Source organism: Trichechus manatus, unplaced genomic scaffold (assembly GCF_000243295.1).
Source record: "Trichechus manatus latirostris isolate Lorelei unplaced genomic scaffold, TriManLat1.0 scaffold00333, whole genome shotgun sequence".
NCBI classification, from domain to species: domain Eukaryota; kingdom Metazoa; phylum Chordata; class Mammalia; order Sirenia; family Trichechidae; genus Trichechus; species Trichechus manatus.
Genome location: NW_004444269.1, coordinates 368,839 through 393,121, shown reverse-complemented (window position 1 = coordinate 393,121; position 24,283 = coordinate 368,839). Strand labels below are relative to the sequence as shown.

General features: G+C 38.9%; 1 protein-coding gene across 5 annotated transcripts in view; it reads right to left on the bottom strand.

The window, feature by feature from the left end:
• LOC101345775 (Fc receptor-like protein 2) overlaps positions 1-23,406 on the bottom strand; it is a 52,747-nt gene extending 29,341 nt beyond the window's left edge. For 3 of the 5 annotated variants that reach the window (XM_023725609.1, XM_012559844.2, XM_023725608.1), the window contains exons 1-7: positions 23,311-23,400; positions 21,955-21,975; positions 18,099-18,359; positions 17,579-17,863; positions 16,412-16,696; positions 15,689-15,967; positions 15,119-15,235 (exon numbers count right to left, since the gene is read on the bottom strand). In XM_023725609.1, coding sequence (XP_023581377.1) covers positions 15,119-15,235; positions 15,689-15,967; positions 16,412-16,696; positions 17,579-17,863; positions 18,099-18,359; positions 21,955-21,975; positions 23,311-23,341 — 1,279 coding nt within the window. In that variant the 5' untranslated portion in view covers positions 23,342-23,400. Of the gene's footprint in view, positions 1-15,118; positions 15,236-15,688; positions 15,968-16,411; positions 16,697-17,578; positions 17,864-18,098; positions 18,360-21,954; positions 21,976-23,310 lie in introns of all 5 variants that reach the window. The other 2 variants (XM_023725610.1, XM_023725611.1) reach the window with 2 other exon arrangements.
• Positions 23,407-24,283: the final 877 nt, after the last annotated feature.

Genomic DNA, 24,283 nt, shown 5'->3' with positions numbered 1-24,283 from the left:
AACATTAGAAAATCAATCAATGTAATCCACCACATAAATAAAAGAAAAGAATCACATGGTCATCTCAATTGATGCAGAAAAGGCATTTGACGAACTCCACCACCCATTCCTGATTCTCAATAAAATAGGTATAGAAGGGATATTTCTCAACATAATAAAGGGCATCTATGAAAAACCAACAGCCAGTATCATTCTAAATGGAGAAAAGCTGAAAACATTCCCCTTGAGAACAAAACAAGACAAGGATGCCCTTTATCACCACTCCTAGCTAGAGCAATAAGGTAAGAAAAAGAAATAAAGGGCATCCAAATTAGTAACAAAGAAGTTAAACTGTCCCTGTTTGCAGATGATATGATACTATACATAGAAAACCCTAAAGACTCCATGAGAAAACTACTGGAACTAATACAAAGATTCAGCAGAGTACCAGGATACAAGATAAACATACAAAAATCAGTTGGATTCCTATACACCAATAAAGAGAACAATTAAAAGGAAATCAGGAAAATAATACCATTTATAATAGCCACTAAAAAAATAAACTACTTGGGAATAAATCTAACCAGGGATGTAAAAGACCTATATAAAGAAAACTACAAAACACTACTGCAAGAAACCCAAAGGGATCTACATAAATGGAGAAACATACTGTGCTCATGGTTAGGTAGACTCAACATAGTGAAAATGACAATTCTACCCAAAGCAATTTACAAATACAATGCAATCCCGATCCAAATACCAACAACATTCTTTAAAAAGACTGAAAAACTAATCATTAACTTTACATGGAAAGAGAAGCAGCCCCAGATAAGTAAAGCACTATTGAAGAAGAAGAATAAAGAGGACTTGCACTACCTGACCTCAGAACCTACTATACAGCAATGCTAGTCAAAACAGCCTGGTATTAGTACAAAGGCAGATACATTGACCAGTGGAACAGAATTGAGAACCCAGATGTAAATCCATCCACCTACAGTCACCTGATCTTCGACAAGGGCCCAAAGTCCATCAAATAGGGAACAAACAGTCTTTTTAACAAATGGTGCTGGCAAAACTTGTTGTCCATTTGCAAAAAAATGAAACAGGACCCATACCTCACACCATATACAAAAACTAATTGAAAACGGATCAAAGACCTAAATATAAAACCAAAAACTATAAAGTTAATAGAAGAAAAACTAGGATCAACGTTAGAGGCCCTAATGCATGGTTTTAAGAGGTTATAGACCATAACCAACAACACACAAACTCCAGAAGGTAAGCTAGATAACTGGGATCTTCTAAAAATTAAACACTTATGCTCTTCAAAAGATTTCACCAAAACAGTAGAAAGAGAACCTACAGACTGGGAAAAAAATTTTGGACATTACAAGTCAGACAAAGGTCTAATCTCTAAAATCTACAAGAAAATCCAACACCTCTACAACAAAAAGACAAATAATCCAATTAAAAAATGGGCAAAAGAAATGAGCAGACACTTCACCAAAGAAGACATTCAAGTGGCCAACAGACACATGAGGAAATGCTTGTGATCACTAGCCATTAGAGAAATGCAAATTAAAACCACAATGAGACACCCCAGCATTACTGGCATGAATCAAAAACACTGGAAATAACAAATGTTGGAGAGGCTGTGGGGAGATAGGAACTCTTATGCACTGCTGGTGAGAATGCATAATGATACAGTCATTTTTGAAAATGATATGGCACTTCCTTAGAAAGCTAGAAATAGAAATACCATATGATCCAGCATTCCCACTGCTAAGAATATATTCTAGAGAAATAAGAGCCATCACACGAATAGAAATATGCACACCCATTTTCATTGCAGCATTGTTCACAATAGCAAAAAGTTGGAAACAACCTAGATGCCCATCAACAGAGGAATGGATAAACAAACCATGGTACATACACACAATGGAGTAGTATGCATCAATAAAGAAAAATGATGAATCTGTGAAGCATCTTATAACATGGATCAAACTGGAGAACGTTACACTGAGTGAAATAAGTCAATCACAAAAGGATAAATATTGTAGGAAACTTCTACTGTAAAAACTCATGAAAAGGTTTACACACAAAAAGAAACAATCTTTGTTGGTTATGAGGGATGGGAGGGGTGGCGTGGGAAAATAAATAGACAATTGATAAGTGGTAACTTAGGTGAAGGGTAAAACAGTACACAGTACTGGGGAAGCCAGCACAACTTGTACAAGGAAAGGTCATGGAAGCTCCATAGACACATCCAAACTCCCTGAGGGACTAAATTGCTGGGCGGAGGGCTGTGGAGACCATGGTCTTGGGGAACACCTAGCTCAACTGGCATAACGCAGTTTATAAAGACAATGTTCTACATTCTATCTTGGTGAGTAGTGTCTGTGGTCTTAAAAGCCTGTGAGTGGCCATCTAAGATACTCCACTGGTCTCATCCCTTCGGGAGCAAGGGAGAATAAAGAGAACAGGATACAAGGAAAAGGTTAGTCCAAAGGACTAATGCACCACAGCTACCAAGGCCTCCACTAGATTGAGTCCAGTACAGCTAGATGGTGCCTGGCTACACTACTGACTGTTCTGACCGGGATCACAAGAGAGGGTCCTGGACAGAGCTGGATAAGGATGTAGAACAAAATTCTAACACACACAAAAAGACCAGATTTACTGACCTGACAGAGACTGGAGAAACCCCAAGAGTATGGCCCCCAGACACTCTTTTAGCCCAGTGGTGAAGTCACTCCTCAGGCTCAGCGTTCAGCCGGGGATTGGACAGCCCCATAAAACAAAACGGGACTAATGAGGCACAGCAGTCCAGGGACAAAGACTAGAAGGCAAGAGGGTACAGGAAAGCTGGTAATAGGGAAACCAAGGTTGAGAAAGGACAGTGTTGACATGTCGTGGGGTTGTTAACCATTGTCATAGGGCAATATGTGTACTAACTGTTTAATGAGAAACTATTTGTTCTGTAAACCTTTATCTAAAGTACAAAAAAAAATTATCTATGTGAGATCAAATTGACAACAGCAACTCAAAAGGTTTGATGGGAAACCTAGGGGACGGTGAGTTGAAGATAACAGTGATGGAATAATTTGGAAAAGGATAGTGAGAACAACAGCACATCTGGAAGAATGTAATCGATGTCACTGAATTGTACATGTAGAAATTTTTGAAACGGTGTATCTTTGGCTATGTATATATTCACACACAAAATAAAAGGTCCTTCAAAGTTGAGAAGGGAGAGTGTTGACATGTCATGTGGTTGTTAATCAGTGTCATAAAACAATATGTGTACTGACTGTTTAATGAGAAACTATATATTCTGTAAACCTTCATCTAAAGTACAATTTAAAAAAAACCAAAAATAAAAAGAGTATGAGCTATAGGAGGTATTGAATGAGGCTAAGTAGCTTTATTTTTTTTCCTGGAGAATTTTTATGATATTTTGTTCTATTTCTGTTGTAGCAATTAGTCAGGCATAAGAAGAAGTATCAGAAATTAAACAGAAAAAAAGGTTTAATTGAGCTTTCATATTAAAGAGAATTTCTAAGAAATAAGACCACAAGAGTATAGTAAGGTTATTAATACAAGAATAGTTACAATCCTAAACAAAGTCCACAAATCTCAGTAACTTTCATGATATCTTGTTCCATGATTTTGGGTTTAGCTGTCTACTTCTGTCATCTGCTTCTAGCCATGAAGGAGTTTAAATAGAATTTTTAGGTCACTGACGGGCTGACAAGTCTGGGGAGATGCCTTAGCCCTCTTAAGTTTGGATAAATGGATCCAAGGTTTAACTCTGTCTAATTTTGTTGCACAGGGATTGGTGAGAAAAACTAGGTATGGTCTGTTTTATAAGTCCAATACAGTCTATCTTTGTTGAAATATTTTGGTCAAGCATTTTCCGTGAATTAGCAAAGTAAAACTTACTTGCAGATGACAAACTTAAAAATGGCTATGGTTGACTTATAATAATAACAATTCTTCAAAGTTAAAAACCTGATGGGAATTAATTACATAACTAATGTAAAGCTAAATAAAGTCAATTCAGTTTTTTTTTAAACAGTTTCAGATATAACACGTAATAATCTTAAGACATAATACTAAACAGTCAAGATATACTAAGAATATTTAATATTAGGCAAAGTTGCATTAGAACATATCAGGGACAGAGAAAATATTGCGAAATCTACGAACTTATACAATTTCTGAAATGCATTAATAATACTCAAGTTAAATTTAAGTACATCTTCTGATTTGTTAACATTCCTTATTCAATTTATAACATATTAAATAAGCCTAATTATTTTATATGGCATAAAGTTTAAACATTCCAATTTTTTAAATCAAACTTTCATCTTAATCCTATCAACTTTGTTCATATCCTCTCAGTCTAACATTAGTTCTGCTAAGATTGCAGCAACCATTTCAGCCATCCCATTATGTCCATTTACATGTAAATGGAAGCCCATCCATGTCTACTTTATTCATCTTATTTTTTAATATCATTCTCAAGATTTCTATTCTGCTGGGAGGGATCCCTTGACGTTTTCCTTCATCTTTCTTTGTATTCTCTTGGCAATAAGTCTACCCTTCTGTTGTTTTACATCTTTTCATTAAGAACAACCCAGTGATAGAAAAATTTAACAGAGAGAAAACTAAATTTTAACAATCCTGTAAATAAACCCATCAAATCTTAAATAAAGTTCTACTTAACCTTCTTCTACCTTCTACAACCTTCCATATTCATTCAAATTCTTTATCTATGCTTTTCTCTTTCTCATCTTGGTATCAACATCATTTTAGGACAAACATTACTATTTTTTAAACTTTAGAATATATTTCATATACTCAATCTAGCCCAAGTTACTTAAAAAGATCTTGGAAACTGTTTTGAAGTTGACATATCAGAAAACATAAAAAACTTTGTCAGAAAAAATTATTCTCATTAATTTCTGGGACTGTTATCCATTGCTGTCAAGTCAATTCCAACTCATACCCACCCTATAGGACAGAGTAGAACTGCCCCTTAGAGTTTCCAAGGAGCACCTGGTGGATTCAAACTGCCAATCTTTTGGTTAGCAGCTGTAGCACTTAATCACTATGCCACCATGGTTTCCTCTGGGACTATCAGGACTATTCAATTCATATAAGTGCTTATTTATTATTAAATTAATCAGAGTAGATTCTTTGAAGAAATTTAAGTTAATTTAATAATACCATCTGGAGGTAGGAAATTATTATATTTGCATAACCCTGTTCTTTGCATGCATTATAGGATCCTTTAGAGAAGAGATTTGTCCCTTTTTACAGCCTTATTATACTCATCAAAATAAATAATTTGTCTTTTTCCAATGTACTTTTCAAATAGACTGAATTATATCATAATTTCTCAGAGTAGTTATTAAAAGCCTAGACGAAAGAAGCAGTTTGTCTTGGAAGAGAAAAGTACTGAGATTTTAGACAGTCCTATGAAAAACATTACCCATGGCCTTCAACATGATACAGAAACTCAGAAATAACATTCTGAAATGGAAAAACTATATAAATGCATCTGTGAGGCCAGCTCATCTGTGCCTATATAATACCATACAATACAAACAACTTAGTGTCTTAAAATGTATATAGTAATTCTTGAAAGAGATCAATTTAGAAAAACAGGTCCTAGATAAAATCATTAATTCTTCAGAGTCTCAGATGGAGAGATTTTATTCAGATCCTTTAACTAAAACTTGATTGTCAAACAAAAGTTCCACAGTGGAAAGAAAAGATAACACAAATGGGAACTTATTTTTCTAAAATTGAAAGAAAAAGACAAAGCAGATTGAAACTCTTTTTCCTAAAGTGATTACTGAAATTCTAAATTACATCTAGTATATTCAGCTTATGGTGTTTTGAATATGATCTCTAAACCAGAGTCTCAGCAAGGAGGGAAATCCAGACTCATTTATCAATGATGTTTTAAAAGTCTTTCTAAAGTTAATTCATGAAAATTAGAATCATTACCAAACAAATTGGGACATTTCTTTCTTTATTTCTCACAAGGGCAAGAGTAATTTGAGAAGTAGCTTGTCCACAAGGTTTTTTCCCTTAATTTACTATGTTGCTATTATTTCTGAATGTCAGAAGCTCTGGTAAAGATGGTAGAGCCCTCAGTCATTTGTGGAGCCATGACTCCATTATTTCAAGTGCAAGCAGCACAGGTCTACCCCAGTTGCCTGGTAACACAGAGGCAGTCCCTCCTATTTTAGCCTTCTAATTTCTTTTTACTATTGCAATTGCAACTATGTTGCTATTTGGTTATCTTGACAGGGACAGTTATCAACACATTCTAGAAGGAGCTTCTAAGGTATCTTCAAGGCTGCTCAATATAAGCCTGTCTTGAAGAGATTTCTATTTTGTTTCTCTTGCTTTGTATTGGATGTTCTCAGTGCTGGGAACTCAGACAGGTGTTATATGAGAATTTAGATTTTCCTATCACCACTTGTCTGTCAGTTTGTCATGCTGTATTGGCTTGCATGTTGCTGTGATGCTGGAGAACCTATGCTACTGGTATTTCAAACACCAACAGGGTCACCTATGGTGGACAGGTTTCAACAGAGCTTCCAGACTAAGACAGAGTACGAAGAAGGACTGGCAATCTACTTCTGAAAAAATTGGCTAATGAAAACCTTATGAATAGCAGAACATTTTCTGATATAGTGCTGGAGAATGAGCCCATTAGGTAGGAAAGGACTAAAAATATGACTGGGGATGAGCTGCCTCCTCAAAATAGAGTCAGCCTTAATGAAAAAGATGGAGTAAAGGTTTCAGGACCTTCACTTGCTGATGTGGTAGGCTCAAAATGAGAAGAAAGAGTTGCAAATATCCACGAATAATCAGAACGTGGAATGTATGAAGTGTGAATCTAGGAAAATTGGAAGTTGTCAAAAATGAAATAGAACACTTGAAGATAGATATCCTAGGCATTAGTAAACTGAAATGGACTGGTATTTGTCATTTTGAATCAGACTATCATATGGTCTACTATGCCAGGAATGACAAATTGAAGAGGAACAGTGTCACATTCATTGTCAAAAAGAACATTTCAAGATCCATCCTGAAGTACAACGCTGTCAGTGATAGGACAAAATCCATACGCCTACAAGGAAGACCAGTTAATATGACTAATATTCAAATTTACACACCAAACACTAATGGAAGAGATGAAGACATTGAAGATTTTTTCTACCTTCTGCAGTCTGAAATTGATCAAACATGCAATCAAGATGCATTGATAATTACTGGTGATTGGAATGTGAAAGTTGGAAACAAAGAAGAAGGATCTGTAGTTGGAAAATATGGCCTTGCTAATAGGAACGATGCTAGAGATCACATGATAAAATTTTGTGAGACCACCGACCTATTCATTGGAAATATCTTTTTTCAACAACATAAATGGTGACTATACACGTGGACCTTGCCAGATGAAATACACAAGAATCAAATTAACTACATCTGTGGGAAGAGATGATGGAGAAGCTCAATATCATCAATTAGAACAAGGCCAGCGGCCGACTGCAGAACAAACCATCAATTGCTCATATGCAAGTTCAAGTTTAAACTGAAGATAATTAAAACAAGTCCAGAGAGCCAAAGTATGACCTTGAGTATATTCTACCTGAATTTAGAGACCATCTCAAAAATAAATTTGACTCATTGAACACTAATGACCAAAGACCAGATGAGCTGTGAAATGACATCATACATGAAGAAAGCAAAAGATCATTAAAAAAACAGGAAAGAAAGAAAAGACCAAAATGGATGTCAGAAGAGACTCTGAAACTTGCTCTTGAATGTTGAGTAGCTAAAGAGTGAAAGGAAGAAATGATGAAGTAAAGACCTGAACAGAAGATTTCAAAGGACAGCTTGAGAAGACAAAGAAAAGTATTATAATGAAATAAGCAAAGGCCAGGAGTTAGAAAACCAAAAGGGAAGAACACACTTGGCATTTCTCAAGCTGAAAGAGCTGAAGAAAAAATGCAAACCTCTAGTTTCAATATCGAAAGTTTCTATGGGCAAAATATTAAATGAAGTAGGAAACATCAAAAGAAGATGGAAGGAATACACAGAGTCACTGTACCAAAAAGAATTGACCGACATTCAACCATTTCAGGAGGTAGCATGTAATCAAGAACTGATGGTATTAAAGGAAGAAGTCTAAGCCAAACTGAAGGCATTGGGGAAAAACAAGGCTCCAGGAATTGACGGAATACCAATTTAGATGTTTCAACAAACGGATGCAATGCTGGAAGTGTTCACTTGTCTATGCCAAGAAATTTGGAAGACGGCTACCTGGCCAAACGACTGGAAGAGATCCATATTTGTGCCCATTCCAATGAAAGGTGACCCAACAGAATGTGGAACTTATCGAACAATATCATTAATATCACACTCAAATAAAATTTTGCTGAAGATAATTCAAAAACAGTTGCAGCAGTACATTGACAGGAACTGCCAGAAATTCAAGCTGGATTCAGAAGAGGATGTGGAATGAGGGATATCATTGCTGATGTCAGATGGATTTTGACTGAAAGCAGAGAATACCAGAAAGATGTTTACCTGTGTTTTGTTGACTATACAAAGGCATTTGATTGTGTGGGTCGTAACAAATTATGGATAACATTGCAAAGAATGGGAATTCCAGAACACTTAATTGTGCTCATGAGGAACCTGTACATAGACCAAGAAGCAGTTGTTCAAACAGAACAAGGGGTTACTGCATGTTTTAAATTCAGGAAAGGTGTGTGTCAAGGTTGTATCCTTTCACCATACTTATTCAATTCGTATGCTGAGCAAATCATCCAAGAAACTGGACTCTGTGAAGAAGAATTCAGCAGAATTGGCGGAAGACTCATTAACAACTCATTGGAGATGAAATAACCTTGTTTGCTTAAAGTGAAGAGGACTTGAGGCACTTACTGATGAAGATCAAAGACTACAGCCTTCAGTATGGATTGCACCTCAACATAAAGAAAACAAAAATCCTCACAACTGGACCAAAAAGAAACATCCTGATAAATGGAGAAAACATTGAAGTTGTCAAAAATTACATTTTACTTGGCTCCACAATCAATGTCCATGGAAATAGCAGTCAAGAAATCAGATGACATATTTCACTGGGCAAATCTGCTGCAAAAGACCTCTTTAACTGTTAAAAAGCAAAGATGTCACTTCAAGGACGAAGGTGCACCTGACCCAAGCCACAGTATTTTCAATGGCCTCATATGCATGCAAAAGGTGGAGAATGAATAAGGATGACTGAAGAAGAATTGATGCATTTGAGTTATGGTGTTGGCGAAGAATACTAAACATACCATGGACTTCCATTAAAAAAACAAACGAATCTGTCTTGAAAGAAGTACAACAAGAACGCTCCTTAGAAACAAGGATGGTGAGGCTTCGTCTCACGTACTTTGGACTGTTATCAGGAGGATCCAAACCCTATAGAAGGACATCAAGTTTGGTAAAGTAGAGGGTCAACAAAAAAGAGGAAGTCCCTCAGCGAGAAGTGGCTGCAACAATGGGTTCAAGCTTAGCAATGTTTGGGAGACTGGTGAAGAATCAGGCAGTGTTTTGTTCTGTTGTTCATAAGGTCTCTATGAGCCAGAACGAACTCAATGGCACCTAACAACAACAACAACAAATTTTCCTACTCCTGTGAATCTTCCATTGCTTGTTTCTTTATGGCTCAAATCAAATCTTTCATTCTCAAATTAAAAGGACTTACCTCTGCCTAATTATCATATGGACTAGTTGGTATTAATCAGGGATCCAGGCTGGTAAGTTTCACCAAGGATCTTAAATTCTTCAGCAAATTTATAGGGGTCCTCTTGTAGCTACAGAAACTCCTTTACAATACCGTACAATTATGCACATGTCCAAGGGGCAAAAGTAATGCTGGGAGGGTCCTGCGAATCAGTGGGATGGACCTTAAAAGGCATTTCAGGCAAAGATTTGCTAGCAGATGCTTTAGAAAAGAAATGGAATTCAGGCAGAGTGTTATCAGAGGAGTAAAAGAGCAGAGAAGGATACAAAGGAGTAGCAGCTGGCAATGGATGGCGGGGCGGGGGGGGGGTAGGAACTGAAATCTGACCTTGCAATTCATTATTCTGTTTAGTTAATTTAGAGAGAGTGTCCTGCAGAAAAGTAACAAAGAGAGGAGTAGATTCTTAGAAGAAAACTCTAGAAGAGCTTGTAATGCAAGGAAGGCAGAGCTCGAATCTGAGAGGTTATTTACATTGAGCCTAAGATGACTCAGCTGATACCATAGCCCAGTTCCCTGGTGCCTCTGGGGCTGCTAAAGATAATGCATCTTCAGATCCCACATATCTGGCACAAAGAAATGTCAAAGAGAAAAAATCTCTGAGCTTGCTAGGGGTAAAAGTAGAGTTTTATTGAGAGACGTACAATTCAGGAATTGGGCAACATTCAATTCCAAGAACAAAGTGCTCCGAAGTCTGAGAGGGGAGAGGGATTTTTATATATGAGGGCTAGGGGTTACATATGAGTCACAAGTAAATTTTCATAATGCCAGTTAATCTAATTTCCATCACAGACTTTCTGAGGGCAACCTGAATAAGCATTCTTCTGATAACATTCTGCATAAACATTTTCTCCTGAGAACAGAACATTTTTGTCATGCTCTTCCTGAAACATTTTTGTCATCAACTTAAGCAAGCATAACCACATAGTTTGTCACCCAAAAAGGTGGGGGGAGGTGCACGTATTCTGAAAGCAAAGCAGGGATCTAGGGCAAAAGAGAATTTGATTCAGACCTGTGTCAGCCATCTTAGTCATGCCACGCTCTTCAGTCTTAAAGTACAAAACCCAAAAAAGAACACAGCAACAGCAAACAAACTCTGATAAATCTCAAAAATCTTCAATAAAATGCTAGTTTATATTAAAAGAAATACTTCATAAAAATTGGATTTTTACCAGAAATGCAAAGATTAGTCAGTATTATGTATTCTAGTAATGTAATTAACTAATTTATTAGATGAAAAAGGAAAAAAAATATGATTATCTCCACATGTGTTAACAAGGTATGTAGCAAAAATTAAAAGTCATTCCTGAAACATAATCTTAATAAAGTAAGAATTACTGGAACTTCATTAAAAGGCTGTTGCGTTGTCTGGTAATATCCTTGCATTGTCTGGAAAGAATGACAGTATCAACTGATATTATAATTTCTATGGCAATGAAGAAGAGTAAAAACTGTTTTTGCTTTTAAATTACTAGAGAGAAAAAATACTTCCAAAAAAGATGAATGCGAGCTAAAATACGGCAAGGAAGGAGAGGAAAAAAAAATATAGAACAGAGACAAATAGAACACACTTTGTGAAAAGGTAGAGTTAAACCTAAATATACAAATAGTTGTATTAAATGTAAATGCACTAAATGCTCCAAGTAAAAGAAAAAAAATTGTCCAATTTAATTTTAAAAACCTTAAGCCCTTTGAGAAGAGAAGATACACATCTCTAAAAATACTTATTAAGAGAAAATGCACTCATTTTCAATACCAGTAATAAAACAGAGGACTTCATTATAAGTATCTAGATATTAATAAGGTAATTAGAGGATTCATGAACAACTTTAAGCCAATGAATTTGAAAAAAAAAAGATGGAGAAATTTATAGAGAAACATAAGTTACTAAAACTGAAATACAGAATATAGAAATTTGAAGAGCCTTATGTCTATTAAATAAATTAGATCTGTAATTTGAAACCTTCCAAAAAGAAAGTCACCAGGCCCAGATAGCTGCATGAGGGAATTTTCCAAAATTTTAAGTAAAAAATGTCATCATTATTGTAAAGACTTGTCTAAAGAATAGAAAAGGAGGAGAGACTTCCCAGCTCGTTTTATGTAGCTGGCATAACAGAGAAACTAAAACTTAACAAGGACATTGCTGGGGAAAAAAAAAAAAAAAATTACATGCCAATCTCTCACAAGGACATAGATGTAAAAAAAAAATCCTTAACAAACTACTAGCAGGTTAAATCTATTGATACATAAAAAGGGTAATACTTCACAACCAAATTAGTTTTTTCCAGGGATACAAGCTCAACTCAACATTTGATTATCAATCTGTGTAACTCACCACATTCAGAGGAAAAAGGTGAAAAATCACACGATCATCTCAATAGATTTAGAAAAGGATTTGATAAAACTCAACACCCATTCATGTAAAACTGCTTAGCAAACCAGGATTAGAATAGTAAAAAAATCCTTAATCTGATAAAAAGTATCTATCAAAATCTTACAGTTTGTTTTTTTTTTTTTGTTGTTAGGTGACTTTGAGTCGGTTTTCAACGCATCCACAACCAAACCCAAATCCGCTGCCACCGAGTTGATTCCGACTCATGGCAACCCAAACTCTGATGGCGCAGTAGTTAAGTGCTCTGCTGCTAACTGAAAAGACAACTGTTCAAACCCACCAGCTGCTCTGTAGGAGATAGCTGTGGCAGTCTACTTCCATGAAGATTACAGCCTTGGAAACCCTATAGGACAGTTCTACTTTGTCCTATAGGGTTGCTATGAGTTTTGACTTATAGTGACCCCATATGACAGAGTAAAACTCTTCCATAGGGTTTTCTGGACCATAATCTTTACGATAGCAGATTGCAAGGTCTTCCTCCTGCAGAGCAGCTGGTGGGTTCAAACCGCCAAACTTTCAGTTAGCAGCGAAGCACTTAACCATTTGTGCCATCAGAGCTCCTAAAATTATGGAAAAAAAAAATTTAATGTTTTTTGCTTGAAGTTCCCTTGAATAGAGGTAGCAATAAAACACTGAGCTGTGCATTTTTGTTTTGTGCTTTTCTACATGTGTGGGATTTTTGACAATCAAATCTGTTAACAAGTAGATAAGTATTTTTAATGGCATGTCAAGTGCAGACACTTAGGAAAAAGAGAGTTGAAATGAAGAGTAAGAAGTGTGCATTTGACTTATAATACCAATGAAACATTTCAAATGGATTGGCTCTAGGATGATTTTCATCAATGTAGTCTTCACACTTTAATTTGAATTATAGCTTTATTGATTTTCTTTTTCCTTCTTTCTTTCTTCCTTTTTTGAATTATGATAAACAATGAAGATTAAAATTTTCTTTTAATGGAGGTTAGTTGAATTTGTTTTTCTGACTGAAAAGATTTATATTCATTCAGCAGCAATTAAGTTCTCATGAAAGTATACGGAAACTAATAAAATTTTTTTAAAAGTTCAGAAAAAGAAACTTTAAAAGCTTTGGGTGACATATTGAATTTTTGTCCCTCATTCTCCCCTCCTTGTATCCTTGCCATTAGTCATATGGCTGTGCAGTTTCTCCAACTATAGGTGGGTGCAATGTAGAGAATTACTTTATATGGCCCTTCTTGCCATGCATGGTCTAGTGCCTCCCACAAAATGATTGGGTGGGACTATACTAACAAGGTGCCTGTGGCCCACTAAGGGGATTGGACAGCCTGCTGATAATGCAAATAAGGTGCCTGGAACACTTGAAAGGGTGGAAGTATGCAAATAAAGTATATGGAACCCTAAAGAGGAGCAAGGAGGATGCTGGTGTCACTATTCAGTTCTTCCCTACATCACATGAAATTGCTTTTTTCCTGCCAGACGCTGTGATCCCAGGACCAGGGATGCAGCTGCAGGTGCTGAAAGTAGGGGTGATCTCAAGCAAGAGACTCTAGCTATACCCCTGGATCTGTATGTCAGAATTCTCAAGGGCCTGATGGGGTGGATTGTACCTTTCCCCCATCTGACAAAATTGGAGGTGACAGTGAATACTACCATATTACCTAGTGGTCGAGATAGCCCACTAGTATTATACTTATGGAACCGAAAGATGAGAGGGAGTGTACTGAGAGTAGGGGGAGTAGTTGATGTTAGAAATGATGAAGTGATTCAATAGTTCAGAGAAGTTGGACATTTGGAACATCTTTAACCTCTATCTCATAGAAATCAGCTTTGTGCTGATCATTATAAAATAAATTATTCATTTAGTGAAATATGCTTCTTCATGTATTCATTTTGGGCTCAGGCAGTGGAACTTGGGCAGAAGTGACAGTGTACCAGTTCTGTGCCTAAGCTTTAAGAGATATCAGACAATTTTGCTGACTCCTCTCTTCCATGGCCATAAGGAGATGATGACCCAGCTAGCCCAGCAGTTCAAGAAGAATGAGAGACCTCAGACTAACCAGCAATAGGGAGCAAGCCCAGCCAGACCACAATTTGGAACCAAACTTGCCAGCCAAGTCCAGGCTAGATCATCCAACCCTCAACCAACTGCATACATGTGAGCAAAAAAAAACGTTTTAAGTGACTTCAGCCACTGAGCTTTGAGGTGGCACATTAAGCAGCAATTCTGACTAAAACATAGACTTAGAGGAAGGAGCTAATAAAACCCCAAATCTTTCTGATTAATTAAAATTAGGTATATACAATCATGTATTCATAATCCATATATACATATATTGGGTCCAATAATTGAAAGAAGAGTCATGAGTAAGGTAAATAATAAGAAATGGGAAAACAAAAGAAAAAAGATTATGCAAAATTATTTTAATTCCTTTAACTCTGGTTCCTTGTTAAATTTTGGAGCCCTGGTGGTGCAGTGGTTAAGAATTTGGCTGCTAACTAAAAAGGTTAGCAGTTTTCATCCACCAGCCGCTCCTTAGAAACCCAGTGGGGAAGTTCTACTCTGTCCTCTAGGGTCACTATGAGTCAGAATCGACTTGATGGCAACGTGTTTGGTTTTTTGTTTTGTTACATTTTATGCCATTACATATAAGCTAGTAATACTTATTGAAAATTATTAAATAATGTTTAATAGTTGAACTTTTTATTTAAAAGTCAAGCATGGGGGAATATGTTAATGGCTTTTAATCTCAAGTAACTACACACAGGATAAAATGCATACTGTAAAATGAGTAGCATTGTAACATCACCCACTAGGTGGAAACTTGTAGAATTGTGATGCATAGGAAGAAATTATCGGATTTTGGAAGGTTTTCTTTGCAAATTCAATCTATACCAGCAATGGATAAGGCCATAGCAATAAAGAGAAAATAAAACAAATAGTAGATACCAACCTGATGTCTTCTGGTACCAGTAATAAAACAGTAGAGCAACAGCAACAAAACCAAGAACACCAAACAGTCCCCCAAGAGTTTTGGCTATGACAAGGTCTCTTCTATATCCATCAGGTCCTGAGGAAAGAAACCAGTGCCTCAGCCTCAGAGGGAAAAGAGCAAGCTTTTAAAGGTAAAGGTTGGGCCCTGGAATTCTTATAGAAAATGTGGGAGTAGTAAATACAAATTAATGTAAGAGGCTACTAAGTATAGTCTTTACTTTTCAGGTTAGTGTGAGGAGAAGATAACCAGACACTGAGATCACCCTCTCTACCTCTCAACACATAGTAGACATCATATAGGACACTACTTATCTTCTGAAATCATAAAAGTTACCAATAAAGAATTTGGATGTGTAGTGTAAGGAAGTAGAGGTCAGTCATAGAAGAGATGTGATGCCTCATAAAATAGCACTTCAGAGCCAGAGGGTGGAGGCCTGTGGAATCTGGAATTATAATTTGTGGGAAAATGTATAGTTTGCTAATTATGATATTGATCATAATACTCCTATATCCAGTACCACCAACCCACCTGTGACATTGAGTGTCACCACATGACTGCGCTGAGCCCTCAGGCCATTGCTGGCCTCACAGGAGTAGTTCTCAGAGTGCTCTGAGGTCAGAGAGAGATTGAAGGATGCTCCTCCTCCAAAAGATGCTGAGCTGTTCCCCAGGATGACATCCTCATGATAGAACCAGTACAGGATTGGGGGAGAGCCTCTCCGGACCTCACAGTGAAGCTCTACCGTGTCCCCCACCGTAGCCTGGGCCCCAGAAAGCCCAAGAGTGAGGACAGGGCGAGACACTGGAACTAATAGAGAAAAAGGGGCTGTCAGAGAAGATTTTTGATGCTTCAGTAAACTTACAAACCCCCATAATGGGGTCTCAGCAAAGGGCTTGGCCCTTTGTCATGCTGTATTGCTTCCATTCTCACATTCCCACTAGAATAATCAGAGGTAATTTTCTCAAAGGTGTATTTAGTAACTTAGGGGAATACCAAATCTGAGATACTGCCTAGGACATTGTCATTTCTTCTTGTCATCTTATTTTTTTTCTTATGCCAATCCAGATTTCTTTATGTTCCACCAAAAGAAAGATGTCAACAGTTTAACTTGCAACGGTAAACCGTTCTCAAATTGCTGTTTCTTCTCTACAGCATTGATCCCTATGGCTGCCTGGAATTTTCTCATCACTTCTATGTACTATGACTCCAGTTTTGGAATTCCCACCTGAGATGAATGATAGTGGGACTCACTTCTTACAGTGACGTTCACCTCACTCCAGATGGGACGGTGGCCGTTGTCAGCTCTGCAGTAATATTTACCAGCATCGCTCTCCCTCACAGCCAGGATCTCCAGCTCTGCTGACAGGGAATGCTGGGTCTTATTTCCCAGACTGGTTTCTGTGGCGTCTTTGTGCCAGGAGAATGTGATGTTTCCTGTGCCCTCAGACACTGAGCAGAAGAGGACCAACTTCCCTCCTTCAATCGCCTGCCCTCCTGGGGGCTGGGTTTCTAAACTCACATTAGCGACGGGCACTCCTGGGTGGATATAAGATAACATGTGAGAACCCTGACTATAGAAAACTCTGGGACCGGGGCAAAGACTGATTCTACTCCCTATTGCAGAGAGTGGGAATATAGGGATTTACATATAATCCATTATAAGTATTCCTACAGATGTATGGAATCCATTATAATTAGCCTTGAAGAATGCGGATACAGATACTTGTATGTCCCAACCTTGATTCTGGCTAATTTCATGGAAGAGATCACTGAAGAATTTGTGAGGAACCATCTACTCCATGAGACAGGAAATTTTTTTGCTTGAGTTGCTGTGCAGATAGATGCCCTTTACATAGAATGAAGAGGGACACTAGTGGCATCAGCCCTACCTTGGAAAAGACATTATTCCTAATAACAATTCCAATAACAATTCTTCCTTCATTTCCCATTTCAAGGCCCAGCCCAAATCACAACCCCTCCATCCCAAAGCGTCCTCTGACCACTTGAATTCACTCTAGTTTCTGCTTTTTCTGATGCTTTATTTAGTCCCATACACTGCAGGAGTACATTGCCTTATAATAAGTCCCGGTGTGTTGCAATCCCAGCAGATCAGCCATTTGGAGACAGGAACCTTACCTTTTAAAGTTGCTGGCCTACTGCTAAGTGCCACACACACAGTCAGTGATAAAGAATATTTGACTATTTTACCGAAAAAGACGAAATAGATTATAGGGAGCTTACTCCATTTCTGTTTCTTATAAATAGAGATATCCAGAGCAAATTGGAGAGTTTCTCTAGCCCAGTTCCCACTTTCCACAAGGACAAGAGTTGCACAAAAGGGCAAAAAGACTAGCAGTCTCAGCTGAAGCTACAGCACATCTTGGTTTTCTTTCCAGGCTCAGCCCTACTGATACTTACTCTGCACATGAATGTGAGATTTGAGGCTCTGCTTTTTGACCCTATGAGTCACTGTCTGTGCCTCGCACCAATAAGACCCTGAATCTTGGCTCCATATAGTAGGGATCTGGAGCTCTGGGGACCTGCTCCAGCCTGGCCCCAGGCTCTGGTCTTCTCTGAAGAAGAAGAATTGAAGCTCAGTGTCTAGCCTCTGTGGAGGAAGCCAAGTCTCACAGGTCAGGGTCACTGGGGTCCCCTCGGTGAGCTGGGAAGGACTCACTGTCAGCACAGGAGGTGGAAACAACTCTAGAGAGAAGGATCACAACAGTCCCCAGAGCAGTGAGATTCAGAGTTCCTGCTGAAAAGAACCTGGTGAGAAGCAACCCCAGCAAACAGGACACTCAGAACCAGACATACCTCCCTTGCATCGTCAAACCACCAGCATTCCAGTTCATGCTTGGTGCATGGCAAGCTTTCCCCTGCCAGATATCCACTCTGCTCTACTGCCCAGCCCCAGCTCACACAGGAGAGAAGATTTTACCTTGGACTTTGATCTTTACTGCTTCTGAAGTTTTTTTCCAACTGAAAATAAATTGTCCGGAAATGGCACAGTGGTACTGGCCACTGTCATTGAAAAGTGCCCTTTGGATAAGGAAGTTTGAGACGTATGTTGACAAAAATAGCTCTCTTCCATCCTTGTAGTAAGACATAGTTTTTATTTTTCTGTTCTGTTTTACCTGGCATTTCAGAACTATACTGTCTCCTTCAAAGACAGAAGAGGGGGCCAGAAGGGTCGGCCAGTCTGCAAGAGAGGGGTAGAGAAATTGGATTTACCTTTCCTGTAGAGAACTCAAGTGCCTGACCTGCTCCCCTGCTGTTGGGCAGTGAGATGGTGTCAGGAATTGCCTCTGTAACTTTAGACAAGATAGAGGTTCTAATCCATGCCGTAATTACTCAAGACTGCATCCATTTTTACCAGAGGGAAAGAGGATGCCAAGGTAACCATAACTTTTTGCATAGATGGAGGAACGTTCTGCTAAAGCTTCTTTCCTTAGCTCTGTCCACTAGTGACATCACACAGGAGACCACCATCCCCAGCAGGGACACTAATTTCCCATTCCCCATGTGTTCATCCATGAGTCAGAATCAATTAAACAACAACTAACCACCACCACAATAACATGCATTCATCAACCAAAATAATGGGTTTCAAGTCTGTGAGGTGGGTGGACTTGGGGAACCAGTAGGGGTGATAGTGAAGTCAAAGACCCTGAGAGCAATGTCCTATGGAATTGGCATAAGTTGATCCACAGCTTCTACCAGGGAACCACAAAGACTCAGGCTATGTGCCATTGTGATGAAGGTCGGAAACCTCCAGAGTTATAATCTGTGTACCAAAAACCAGTTGCTGTCCAGTCAGTTCTAACTTATGATGGCCCCATCAGTGTCGGAGTAGACCTGTGCTGCACAGGATTTTCAAATGGCTGATTTTTCAGAGTAGATCACCAGGTCTTTCTTTCAAAGTGCCTCTTACCTCCAACCCTTCAGTTAGCAGTTGAGCGTTCTGGTGGTTAAGATTGTGTGTCAACTTGGCTGGGCCATGATTCTCAGCGTTTTGGCAGTTGTATAATGTTCTGATCACTTACCTGTTGAGATGTGATATGTGATCGCCCCCATGATGGGATCCAATATGAGCAGGCAATCAGTTGAAGGGGAGTTTCCTTGGGCATGTGGCCTGCATTGAGTGTGGGTGGACTTTCAGGCAGGGCTTGGGAGGGCTTTTGTTCATTCTAGATCTTGCAGCTGGCTCCTGTTCATCTGACCTCTGGTTCTTGGGAATTGAGCTAGCAGATTACCTGCCGATCTTGGTACTCGTCGATCTTCACAGCCTGTGAGCCGTAGCCCTGCCCTTCAGCTTACCTGACGATCTTGGGTTTGCCAGCCCCTGCGGCAACGTGAAACAGGAGAAGCCTTTTTCCTGGCCCACGGACTTGGGACATTACAGCTTCTACAACCTCGTGAGACATTTCCTTGATATATATATATATATGCTTTACTGGTTTTGCTTTTTTAGAGAATCCAGCCTAAGACAAATGTGTTAACTGTTTGCACCATCCAAGGTGTCCAATCTGTGTACACCACTTCTTAGTCTTGTGAAAGGAGTCAGAGGCTCTAGAGGGGCAAGGGGGAAAAGCCCTAATTCTGACTCATTTATCCTCAAACCCAAAAAAACAAACCCATTGCCACTGAGTCAATTCAGACTATCCTCAGGGAGTTCCAAATCCTCTAGCAACTAGCTTTGATTGGGAAAAGCCAAACAGACGCAGGCAGGCTGAGGCAGGCACTTACAAATGCACCCAGTAGGGATCCCTCTGATCTAGGAGAATAAAGAAGAGAACTGTATTGAGGGGACAATGGTAAGAGACAGGGAGAAGGTTAGTTATGAATGAAGGACCTCTGGGGTAGGGCAAATAAATAGGACCACAAAGATTTAACTAAGGGCAAGATACATAGATGTGAAGATTTTTTTTTTCTACAAGAATTCCAATGTATAATGTTTTTAACAGAACAACAGCAAGAGTAGAAGGCAAGCCATATTTCTCAGGAGTTTGCATGCAATGGAAGGTCACAGGTGGTGAGGGCAATGTGTGGGTTGGGGCTAGAAGGAAGACTGGACTGAGGGAGAGTGTGGGGAGAGAAAGATATTTTCAGCTGCTGCACTGAGTGGCATTTCCCATGGTACAGGAGAGTGGAATCCTCTGCATATTAGACTTTTCACTGGAGATAAGACTGAGGTTCTGGGAGGTCAAGTGACTGCTCAGGCTACACACCTAGTATATAGCAAAGCCATGATTTAAATCCAGTCTTTGTGTCTGTATAGCTACTGCTGAGTCCCTGGGTGGTGCTCACCTACTAACCAAAACTTGGAGGTTGATGTCCACCCAGAGGTGTCTCAAAAAATAGGCCTGATGATCTACTTCCAAAAAAATCAGCCATGGAAAATTCTATGAGCCCAGTTCTACTCAGACATACATGGAGTCCCTATAGGTTGTAGTCAACTCAACGACAATTTTTTTTTTTTTTTACTACATCGTGTTGAGTAAAGTTCCCTTTTATTCTTTTGTGAAGGGAAAGATCTCAAAGTCCTGAGGAGCCTTTCAGCTTTCTGAGACGCTCTTGCGTAGGGAAAGAAGAGAGAATAAAGTGGCAGTTGCCCTGTTGTCTGAATGGTTGTGGGTGAGTCACTGCAGAGAAAACATGCTTGATATCACACTGAGACTGAATAATAGCATGGATCCTATTTTGTGGTCAGAAATCGCCTGAGTCTTGACTGAGATTTCCTCTAATTTCCACCCAGACAGGAAGTGGAGTGCTGAGTATCACAGGGTAAGCTCAGGAACCTCACATGAACCAGAAGAAACACAAGAGATGAAACTTGCTCTAGAACAAGCTCCAGACCAGGACCTCCGCAGGTGTCCCTAGACACTCCTGGTCCGTTAGAGTTGAGACAGGATCTTCTTATCCTGGCACAGTTTCTTATAGCCCAAAGAGCTCTTTCCCACTTAGCAGTTAGCACGGGATAGACAACAAAACAAGTCTCCCTTTCTTTAGATTTAGTCTTGTCTTAAGTGGAAATTCTGTATATAGAGTGAAATATTATTCTCTTTACTTTCTTGGTTGAGTACAGCTTTTTAAGTCAGGAAGAGTAACATAAATTACTTTTAATTACACAACTTTAGAAAAGTAGCACATGTATAAAAAAAATTGAAACTAAATAATGGTGTAGAACTGAGATTGTCAAACTCTGGCCCATGAGCTGGTCAGTTGTTTGTTTTTATAAGTACACTTGGAACACAGTCACAGCCATTCATTTACATGTGGTCTGTAGCAGCTTTCCTGCTACAATGACAGAGTTGAGTAATTGAGTTGTTGCAACAGAAACTAGCAAAGCCGAACATATTTACTATTTGATCTTTTACAGAAAAGATTTGCTGACCTTGACCTAGAGGAGCAATGATGCCACATGTTTATTCTGACTATGCACAAAGTTTTCATAACTCTGAGGGCATTCAACCAGACAATATTGAAAGTTTATAGTCTACTGGCCTGGAAAACAATTCTCCCCAAATTAGCCTTCTGTCCAGTCTGCACGTGCTCTTTCAGATGTTACTTCTCTCCCTGCAAGCGAGGCTTATAACAAGGAGGGCCAGGAGTGTCTGCTCACCCAGCCAAGCAGCGTTGAGAGTAGAGATTGCATGACTTCAGAACTAGTTGGCCCATGAAAACAATGACATTTGGACATCTTCATAGTCCTGCTAGGGATTACTCTGCAGGACCCTATGGTGGCTCGGTGACTGATATACCAGAGACCAAGAACAAAGACAAGTGGGACTCACCTGACTGTTCACTGACTGGAGCTGTGAAGGGGTCAGAAGTCAGAGGTTAGCATAGAGCTCACAATTTTGAAATTTTCATTACTCTGATAAATTTCTCAAAAATTCTTTCCATCTTTCTGTTTTTTTTCTATTTCCCTACACAGTGATTAAGGGCTATGACAAGCTACTGGGAGATATGGCAGCTAACCAAAAAAAGTCAGCAGTCTGAATCCACCAGCCACTCTTTGGAAACTCTATGTGGCAATTCTACTCTGTTCTACAGGGTCACTATGAGTCAGAATCAACTCCACAGGGACGTGTATTTTTGGTTGTGGTTGTTACTCCATTACTGGAGCCCTAATGGCCCAGTGGTGTTTTTTTAGAGCTTGGCTGCTAACCAAAAGGTTGACAATTCTAATCTACTTGCTGCTCCTTGGAAACCCTATGGGGCTCTTCCACTCTGTCCTATAGGGTCGCTATGATCGAAATCGACTCGAGGGCAAAGGGTTTTTTAAGACAGCAACAAGTTTTTTACTCCATTATCACCAACAATTCAATCTTCTTCAAACATACAACTAACCCTCATTTCATTTTACAATTACCAGTCAAGTTGCAAGCCCATTCTTTGACCAAAGAGATTGCCAGGAGCAAGTCTTATAATGTTGGATATTTAGTGATTCTCTCCTTTATTTCATTCTCTCCTTCTGTCCTCACATACATGCTTTTCAAGGGAGTAGACACATGATAATGTGGTCACAGAAGATTCATCAGGAAATGAGCATTGGGATAGTTGGGAAAGTTGAACCCACTTTAAATTGATTCCTTTCCTTGGGTTATATTTTATGTTAGAGTTCTTTGACTCAATTAAAAAATATTTATTTCTTGCCTACCAAGTGTAGAGAAAGGAATCATTTTTACCCCAGCAGTAGCTCTCATCTCCTTCATAGCCCTCAATTAAATAGAAGAGCATTAGCAAAGGGTTGCAATGAATCTTCTGAACCCAGATCTTGTAGGTAACTGTTGGAATCTTCACGGTGGAGAAGGGGAGTATTAAACGTTGAAATTATGAAAATTTTATAATGCGAGCATCACATTATTCTATGAGATCTTAGAGTTCAAAAAGAAATGTGTGACCAACAAATAGTAAAGTGGCCCACCTTGAAAATTAAGGAATGGGATGTGTTGCAATTTGATTTTCCTCAGACCCCTGATCTGGCCACCCCCAACTGCTTTGCATCTGCCTCTGAAGCCTGAACTGGAAGCAAACACCTGAACATTCCTACTTGTCCCTGGGCTCCCGTTCAACCCCAGACCACTCAGGAGCTGGACACCTAATCCTGTTGCCACCTCAGTTCTAAAGCAAATAATCAGACTCACCAAAGATGACCAGCAACGAACACAGCAGCATGAGGACCCCTGGCCCAGCTATTTGAGAAGAGATGTTCTCACAGCCACCAGCTGGAGCCTGTGAGCAGGGAATGGAGCCTGCTTTTCAGAATAGGTTTTGTATAATTAGCCCAAAAAAAAAAAAAAAAAAAAAACGGAAGTAGAAGAGATCAGCAAAGTGTTATCACTACTTTCTGTTCTAGCAGTAGCAGAACTGGGATTCCAGGAAGTCCAGTTCCACAGTCTGGCTCCTAAACACTATGATATATTAATATGATGTATTGCTTCTCAATCTTCCTTAAGATAGCAGAATCATTATCCTAATGGCTCAAATCTCTTACCTGAGATTTTCTTCGTTAATTTCTGACTTTCTAGAATGGCATCTTACTAAGATTCAAAATTCTTGCTCAGTACCATTGAAAACATGTCCCCTTCCCTGTGTAATTCACTTTGATTTTTGTACCACAGGCTGGTCCTAAGATAGCCACAGTCTATAAATCATGTATCATGCTAGAAGCTGCTGGGACTCTCATCCTGATTAGATGTCATCCCTATAATATCGTACCTGCGAGAGCCAGAACTTGAAGGGACTGCCTTGTTTTTCCAGGTCTTGCAAGTTGTTTTTCCAGGTTTTGCAAGTTTTCTGCCTTTAACAGGATGCAGTCTTGCCACTTTTCTATTGCTCGTTTTAGTAGAAAATATTTGCGTTTTCATTCTCTGACCGGTTTCCGCTTTACGGAGGTTGTGGCTTTGGCAGTTTTTACTGTATCTAAAAATGTGCTCAGCATCAGGCTGTCCAGACCTCATGCAGCATGACACTTTAAACTACAAAATCATAGGTGGTTATAACCTGGGGACTGACTGATAGTGAAATAATCATGGATTCAATGCCATCTGTTCAGGTGAATACTTAACATTATCACTAATTATGAATGTAGCTCTACTTTGGGAAATGATAATGTAT